Genomic DNA, 9,397 nt, shown 5'->3' on the forward strand with positions numbered 1-9,397 from the left:
TAAACAATACAAATATCCAAACACCTTAAACTACATAATTCAAATAAAAATTCATACATGGTTTAAATAACTTAAAAATATGAAGAAGAAAAAGATTGAACAACTATGTTTTATTGATAGAGTTTCAGAACATTTTCTAGAGGATAGGTCTTGAAATACATTGCAGGCAACTAGTGAGATGATACAACATTCTAAGGTATATCAACAACTTCAAAAAAAATTAACAGAGAACAATACAGTGAACCCATGACAACGAGAACAAAAACGTACAAAATAACATCAATTTAATCTCATGCCACCTCACCTTCCATCTTTTTTATGTTAATAACAAGTCTTAGAAATAATGTCTAAATATCCCACCAAGCAAGACATGTATTTTAAGTTCTCTTTAAGTCTTTGTCGTCTCTCTTTGTAGTTAACAAATGATTAGTCTAAAACATAGTATTTCTTTCTGTATAAGTATTTTTATCTCTTATTTTACTCTTTTAATTCCTCATGATTTCAATCCTCCGATCATGCATTTCCAGCCTAAAATACAGTATAAAGCTTCTCCATACCCAAGATCCTTTAATGATGAGTGGAGACTATGTAGTGGAGTGTCAAATGACTCGGGCAAGGAGGCAATAAATTTTTTAACTTTTACGGGAAATCGGTCAAACTCGTAAAATCAATTTGATTTTACTGATTTTAACTGAGTTTGACCGATTTCAAGTTTTAACCCGATTTAACACGTTATATACATGTTGACTTATAAAATTATAAGATTTTAAGAATCAACTCGTAATTTTAACAACAATAATTATGACAATGAGGACAGCTATGACAATGAGGACAGCATCCCCCATTCAAAGCTGGCTTTTACAGTTTTGGCATCAGTGGATATGCCCACCCCACAACTCCAACATGAAGGCTTGTTATTCTTCAAAGCTTTGGTGGAACAGAAAAGCAGTACTGAGAAACCAACTCCTTGCCAAGAAAAAGCTAATCAACTCTATGATTGCTGATCCCATCAGTTAAGTTTTGGCGTACCTCCACCAGAATGTCCAAAGAGACAATAACTCCCATTATGCGTGATATTTTACTTGATGGCAAAATATTCCTCAGAACTCCAAAACAGAAGAATGAAAGCTTCAGTTGTGCAGACAGCAGTATTCATTCGGAACAGAAATTCTCTCTTTAATTGAATTCTTAGCATAAAACGACAGGTGTTTAATAAAAAAAAAAAGGTAACCCACTTATAAGTAGGAGAGTTGTTTCATTTTTTTTTAGAAGCTATAACTCGGCAAAGTGTAAGAAGATTGTATGACTCCTAGAAAAAGAATCCATATTGACCATGCTTTTATCAATAAAAAGTGGTAATAGATGAAGATCTATGACATGGTGCTGCATCAAAAACTCGCACCTATGTAAGAATACAGGTATCCATTTACAAAAGAAGCACTAACTTTAAAGTCAAGATTGGGAGATCGGATCATGAGTCTAAGAATTCTGCTGACTGAATTGTCCTTGTAAGCTCCTTCAAATTAGCCAATACATGCCGTGGTCCTAAACTTCTAACACCAATGTAATTTAAAAGCTGCTCCAGATCCTACAACCAAATGGGAATTTTAACGTCATTAGGAGAAGACATATAAAAATAATGCTAAGAATTCAACTGGATCGTAATGTGCTATGCATCTAGAGGAACTCCTCACGAATGCCACCTAACAAATCAAGCCAAAATAATGAATAAAAGATGAGAATACATAATAGTTTGAGAACCAAAGTCTAACACGAATTCTCTCCCTCGCAAGAAACCAAAAACAATAACGAGAAAATGAGAAAACAAAAAAATTTGCCAGGAAGGAAAAGGGAATGATGTTCATGGAGTTCAAAGACCTGCCAAGAGAATTCCTTGAATTAAGATCAATAGAATGAAACAAAATTGAAGATAACAACTGGCTCAACACAAACCAAGAAGTTAGTAACATCCCCCTCTTCTTCTCCAGTTGGTGCCAGCACCAATGAAGAGAAATGATCAACAGAGGATGAAAAGCATAGTGTATGTTAAGGCCAACAAGCTAGAGATACAGCAATAAGCAAGAAACCTTCATAATGATACAGTTTCATGAACATGAAAGAAATTCAATCTTGGCTTTTCAAAACAGAAAATCCAAGCAGGGCAGATAAAAACTGGGAATTAAAATATTTTGATTGAGTACATTATAATATTAGACATGACCTCTGAACATGGAGAAGAAGGGCAGAAATGATAATTTATGATAATTTACCTTGTTTAAAAGGAATACAGCATATGCTGCTCGCGTGGTATCTTGACCTTCTAAAAAGAGGGGAAATTCAACAGGTTTTGTATTTGCAGTCAACATTGTACTTGACAACAAATCAGATGACTCTACTGAAGGTGCACAATCAATAATATAGGAATTGGAACCACCCAAACGTAAAGAGTAACGCAAAGGAACTTCTAAGTACGAGGCAATAAGTGAAACAGCCTGCAAGAGAGAAAAGGAGTGTAGGAGGCAATAAGTGAAACAGCCTGCAAGGGAACCGTCAGAAATAAAGCACGTTTTAATTGTTGACCAGGAAAGTACCAATACAGCTATTTAAAAAAAATCCCTGAAAATGCAGTTTCATGCTATAATAGTTCTCATTGCAGATATATGATCTCATCTGGCACACTTTTTAAATAGTTCTCACAGATGAAGTTGATAACGCATCAGCGCTAGAAACCTAGAAAGTTAATGGCACATGATAGGTGCAACAGAATAATCCTAGCAACAAATGTAATAGTTGAGCAAAGAGAAATAACACACATGAGCAACGTGTCCGAGGGCACTAGCAGACCTCTGAACCTCCTTCTTGTCAGTGAAAAAACTCATCTTTGTAAAGGGAGCCATCGTCAAATTCAGACCTAAAATTGTCAAGGATCCTTGATTAACGGGTTTAGAACCAACATAGTTCCCTGATAGAGAAAAGAAAATTAATAAGCAACTAAAAAAGCACTTAGACCTGCTTTCACTTATTAAGGCAACACAATTTTAAGATAAGTTACTATCTTTAAATTTGAAATTACCATGAATCATATGAAAGCATATACCTTACACATAGCATGGCTTCAGAACTAGTGATACATATATAAATGCTTTGAAAATAAAGAAAACCAGTAGATAGTTAATATTAGCTGGGTACAAAAATGATGCAAGAAAGTCTTGATTTTTTTTAATTAATATAAGTAGAATTACTAAAGAAGTCAAACCAAGAGTAGTGATTGACTTCTGAGCTATTTTTCAGACTCGTCCAGACCCAGAAGATCCCAATAACGGTTTAATCATGAACTGTTTAAAGTTAAAAGTAATTTACACAACTGTTCACACACATTGATTCAGTTGGCAACCCTTAAAAACATTCCATATTTTAACATCTGAAACCCTAGCTTCAAAAGTCTTGGAAACAACAACCAATAGCAGATCCAACAAGATATGTTCATAATATCTAAACAACTAAAGATTGTGGACATAATGGTTCGCAAAAAGGTATCCGTCAGAACCACCAAAAGAGAGAAAGTTATAAGATAGATCAACAGCCTGCTTTATTGCAGCTGTTGTTTAAAACTTAAAGTCATGGTGAGTCATGGTGTTTCGTTTAGTGTCAAATCAGGTCCACGTTACCTGATTTACTACTGCTTGGGAAAGATTCAAGTTCCTGCTCCTCTGAAGGTCCAGCTGATATCTTAATAGGATAAAGCAATGAAACTTGTGATATCATAAATTGTTGTCTCAGTCTTAGCTTCTTCTGCAACTTTGTGAGGCGAACATATCCCCTTTCTCCGGCAAGTGACCTTCTTGAATCCTTTGACATGAGTACGATCAAACATTCAATATTACCAGTATTTATATAAAAAAAAAAACCCTGACCCTCTACTAAGCCGAAAGACAAAAAAAAATTTATTCAACAGAGCTGATTGCACTAAAAGGACAGATTTGAGCTCCTGGATAAATTAGGAAATGTAAAGACAACATGCAACAAACCAAAATTACTGATAATACAAAAATTGAATACAAAATAACATCTCCAATTACAATAACAAAGAATAAAAACGAAGACCAGAAGATGTACAGCATAAACCTCATATGACCAAGACTGGACCCTTCAAAGTAATAGCGGAAGGAAATAATAAAATGCACAAAGATAAGCTTCAACATGTGAGGACATTTTTGGAACATTAAATGTCCAACTCCATAGTGCCTGGAAGACAACTTTTTGGGCACCATTAAATCATCTTTATCTTTTCATACAAGTTTAATGTTCATGATATTGCATATTTTATTTGATAATGAACAAAGGATTGCAAATAAATTAAACTTTCCACATAATGCATCCCATTGAATTTGGTGTGAACCTCAGAGCAATCATGTTTCTATCAGTTCTCAGCAATACTCACAATATCACACCACATAGAACACAAAGATAAACATGAAAAACCTGCTGTAGATTGACCCTCAAAGGAGGCAAGAAATAAGATATTATGAATAGGAAACAAATGTGCATAAGCAGCACGCCTCTTAATAGCATTTTCAGCGCATCAGATTTGCTAAGACTGCGTACATATGCCTGAGATATTATGCAATTACAGACTCTCGCACTCATTTGGGATCTGATACTAACCCTCTTATGAAATCAAAACAATAAAAATAATAAATCAGCTGCCTATGATCAGTAACACCCTAAAATAATAAAATATTATCTGCACTGGAGCCGGTGCACTACTGCCATACATGCCAAACTTGCTTATCATAATACGAAAGAAAACATTTCTACCAATTGAGAAACTAAGTTGTGCCCCTTCAATACTCTCCCAAGCATCACTAGCATTTTAAATCATGACCTTAGGGATATTGCGTTGTAGCGTTAATCAGGGACCAAACACACAGTTTCATGTCTATGAAATTTCTTCAGTCAACAACCAAGAGAAGGCCCTTTCCTCAGTTTCTGATACACTAGAATTTCACAAAGTCCGTCCATCATCCTATTTATATGGTGCATGCATCACTCACAACATGCAACAAGCTCAAAACAATATAAACATTGACAGATAATGTGATCAATCATAAACTTTTGACTACATTTACCAAAAACACAAAGAAAACTCCTCTAACATTATCAAATATAAATTTCAATTACCTGCAATTGCTTACTAGCCACAGAAAGCGCGGTGCCAGCAACTAATAATGATCGAACTTCCGAACTAAGCCTCTCCTCTTCTTTTGTCGAATTCTCCGCCGCAACCTTAGATTGCCCTTTAATTCTTTCTATCACCAATTTCCTAGCCTCCACCCTTTCCTTCATCTCCTCCAATTTATTCAATCTACTTAAAGCCTCCTCCTTCACCTGCCCACCACATTGAGGCCCGCTAATACGCGGGCTAATCAATAAGATTTATATATCCATTTCTCCAATTTAATTAAAAAGCATTAAAATAGACAAACTGAATAATTAATTAACTAATTAAATGCATGCATTGATTCTTTAATTTCATGCAAGAACGCTAAAATAATCCAAGAAAAAAGTTAAAAAAAACTATAATTAATCAATCAATCTATGGAGAAGACGATAAAAATCAAAGGCTTACTTGAATAAGGGAGCGAAGTTTCTGTTCAAAATTTTGCTTCTTTTGTTTAGATTCGTTGAGAGAAGAAGAGAGACTCCATAATCTTGCAACTTCGTGCTCGTAATCTTCCCATTCGATGAATTTTTCTTTCTCCGATTCGGTTGGTTTTGATTTTGATGTGGATGGGTCTGGAGAGAGGATGCGGTCTGGTTCCATTTATAACTGAGATTGAGAAAGTAATTCTGGAAGTTAATGATAAGAGGTCATGGATTGGCATCATCGTAGTCAGAGGCGTAATTAGGGTTTGGGGATCATGAGTGCTGTTGTCTTGGACTCTTGGGTTGGGGTATATCTGATTTTCTCGGGAAAATTCGGAGGGGGGGGAGAAGAAGAGCGAGAGTTCTTGTTGTTTCTGATTTTTACCTTTGCCTTTTTTACGCGTTTTAAAGATGACAGGTGGAGGACCGGGCGACTGGTAGTTAGAAGTTGCTTTTTCTGGTTAAGATTAAGAGGCAATTTCGTCCTCTCTCTATATATATATATATATATATATATATATATATATATATTTTTTTTTCAAAAAACAATTTATCCAATAAAATTTACAGGGATCCATCGTGGATTCTGCAGTTCAATCCACCTCGTTTTCTTTCCTCGACTCTGTGGAGACGTAGATGCATGCACACAATGTCCTGGTCTTTTTATATTATTTATTTGTCATTACTGATTTTTTTTTGGGAGGTGTTTTCATCGATTTATCTTTTAATGTAACGTAAAATAACTAAAATACCCCTAAAATAAAAAAAAACTAACATTGCTTGACAAGTGTGTTCTAATATTTTTCTTTTTAATTGTGTAGTACAATTGTCATTGGAGTAAAAAAAAATAAGTTGTGTATAAAGGGGTATTGACGTCTTTTCCTCAAGGTTTTTTTTTTTGTAATTACTGGATTGGTTAAGGGTGATGAAGTAATTTTACATTTAATCAATACTTTTATTCAAAAAGTTACTAGTGTGTAAGAGACGTTGTGCACTTTGGGCAGCGCGTGCGGCATCTTCTGGTGGTTGAAAATTTTATTATGTGGTCTCACTTTGTTCTCTGTTGCGTCCTCTATTTTTATGGGCGGTGTGTGTTATCTAAAGGTGATTGATTTATCTTCGGTTATCCTTCCTTTTTTTCCCTTTTAATTCTCTCTCCTACACGGAAAGATGCATTATGGTCCCTATTTTTATTGTCTTTTCAGATGCAATCCTTTTAATTTTGATTGTTTATTTTTGTTATTTTCCCTTGTGTTAAAGTTTATTATTTTTTCAATTTAATCTTTCAATTATAATTTATATATATAATATTTTTCAGTTTGGTCCTTCTACATTTGATTTTTTATTTTGTTCATTTTCTTTTGTCAAAGTTTTTATGCTTTCACTTTTATCTTTCAAATCAATTTTATGATTTTAGTTTTTTTAATAATAATAAAGATTTCAATTTGGTTTTTCTTCTTTTAATTTTTTGTTTTTTTAGTTATTTTGTCAAAGTTTATATAGTTTTCAATTTTATCCTTCAAATTAAATTTATGGTTTTTGTTTTTTCAACAACAATAATAATAATAGTAATAGTAATGATAATGATAATAATAGTAATAATTAGATATTTATAATTAAATTTTAAAAAAAACAATACATTGAAAAAGCCTATATATATATATATATATATATATTCAAAAAACAATTTATCCAATAAAATTTATAGAGATCCATTGTGGATTATGCAGTTCAATCCACCTCGTTTTCTTTCCTCTACTCTATGGACTATGGAGACGTAGATGCATGCACACAATGTCTTTTTTTTTCTTTCCCCATTTCTCTTTTTTATTATCTGCTCATGACAGCCATTAAACTAATATTTTCCTTTCACTCGGGGAGATGACATTTCTAAGATTTCACAAATTTTAGAGGTTTGCTAGATATATGACCGGCGCGATGCTGCGGGTTAATTTTTTTTATATAAAAAAAATCAAAAAATTTTAAAATTTAAAAGTGTTAGGTCTTTCTGCAAAACTATACCCAAAAGTCTTGGGTATAGTTGTAATATCTGACCTAAAAGTAATATTTATAATATTAATAATAACATTAAACTTGCATGATCCAAGTTTTAAGCGGGTTTGACTGGAATACCAAACCTAATAGTATTGGATGTAGATCTGACTGCAAGGTCATGTCATAAAAGTGTGATAATTAAAAAGATTAATTAAAAAAATAAAGGAAAAAAAACCAACAGAAGAAAAAAAACGGATGAGAAAAAAAAAACTGAATCAATTGGGTTAACTCGCTAAATCAGGTTAACCCATCAAACTTAGGATTCATGTCATGAAAGTGTGATAACTAAATAAAAAAAATTAATATTAATGAACTAAATTTTTTTTAAAAAAGATTAATTTAAAAGGAAAAAGCAAGGAGAAAAATACCTACATGAGGAAAAAACTAATGAAGAAAAAGAAAAAGAAAAAGATTAAAACTAAATACATAAGTTTTTCACTGTGGATTGCATCGTGCTATTCAAAGTAAAAGGCTTAAAAAGAAAAAGGAAAAGGAAAAAAAAACAAAGGCATATGCCACGGGTTAATTTTTTTTTCTTGCATAGAAAATATAAAAAAAATACTAAAATCTAAGAGTGTTAGGTCTTTCTGCAAAAATATATCCAAAAACCTTGGGTCTAGCTGCAACACTTGACCCAAGAATACTATTTATAATATTAATAATAACATTAAACTTGCATGACTTAAGTTTAAGTGAGTCTGACTGCAACACCGGACCCTAGAGCATTGGATGTGGGTCTGGCTATAAGATCGTGTCATAAAAGTGTGATAATTAAATAGATTAATTAAAAAGAAAAAAACAAAGGAAAAAAAACCAACATGAAGAAAAAAACTAATAAAAAAAAGAAAAAAAATCTGAATTAACTGGGTTAACCCTTCGAACCAGGTTAACTCGTCAAACATGAGATTCACGTCATGAAAGTTTAATAACTAAATAGAAAAAAATAATTGACAGGTTTATCCAAAATTAACTCGGTAAACCCGTCAAACCAAGTTAACCTGTCAAGTTCGGGATACGTGTTATGAAAATCTGATAATTAAATATAAAGAAATTTAACATTAACAAACTAAACTAAATAAAAAAAATTAATTAAAAAACATCCGGGTTAACTCGTCAAATCATACTAACCCATCAAACCCGGGATAAAAAAAATTCATTAAAAAAAATTAATAAAAAAACAATTTAGCGTTTCATTTAATTTTTAGTATATATTATAATATAATATAATAATTATTATAACATAATAATTATAATAATATAATATATTAAAAATGAGAAAGTGAAAGGCATGGAAAAACTACAATAGTTTTCCGACGCCTTTTAGAGTATTACTTAATTGATAGTGACATTGTTGAGATTTTTCAGAATTTTAAGGTTTGTATCTCACTTTTTTTTCACTTTTTTTTTTCTTTTCTCTCTACAAGTGTATGCAGTCATCGAAAATATCTTTAAATCAAACACTAAAAAGTATTTTATAATTATTAAAATATATCATCATCCTTTTTTTATAGTATCAATTTGTAACTTAAATATATTTTTATATTTTTTTTATATTACCCCATGATTAACCTTAATTTCTTTAATTTAATCCTTAATCATGTTATCTTGACCATAATTAGCTGGGGATTACACAAATTAATATTTTCATTCACAAACACATAAACCCTATAATTTCACAGTTGAGGAATTTCAATGC

At 32.2% G+C, this 9,397-nt stretch overlaps 1 protein-coding gene across 5 annotated transcripts; it reads right to left on the reverse strand.

The window, feature by feature from the left end:
* Positions 1-1,307: 1,307 nt before the first annotated feature.
* On the reverse strand, positions 1,308-6,045 carry LOC133671666 (vacuolar protein sorting 38). 5 transcript variants are annotated; one of them, XM_062092483.1, is made up of 6 exons: positions 5,630-6,042; positions 5,182-5,388; positions 3,669-3,849; positions 2,814-2,911; positions 2,271-2,492; positions 1,308-1,588 (listed from the first exon to the last, which is right to left on the reverse strand). In XM_062092483.1, the coding sequence occupies exons 1-6, from the start codon at positions 5,822-5,824 to the stop codon at positions 1,472-1,474; spliced, it is 1,020 nt and encodes a 339-aa protein (XP_061948467.1). In that variant the 5' UTR covers positions 5,825-6,042; the 3' UTR covers positions 1,308-1,471. The 5 variants fall into 5 exon arrangements, with proteins under 5 accessions (XP_061948467.1, XP_061948465.1, XP_061948469.1 ...); XM_062092481.1 differs by having other exon boundaries at positions 2,814-2,962; positions 5,630-6,040; XM_062092485.1 differs by having other exon boundaries at positions 2,814-2,962; positions 5,182-5,410; positions 5,630-5,764.
* Between the last annotated feature and the right edge of the window lie 3,352 nt (positions 6,046-9,397).

This window comes from Populus nigra, chromosome 13 (genome assembly GCF_951802175.1).
Source record: "Populus nigra chromosome 13, ddPopNigr1.1, whole genome shotgun sequence".
In the NCBI taxonomy this organism is placed as follows: domain Eukaryota; kingdom Viridiplantae; phylum Streptophyta; class Magnoliopsida; order Malpighiales; family Salicaceae; genus Populus; species Populus nigra.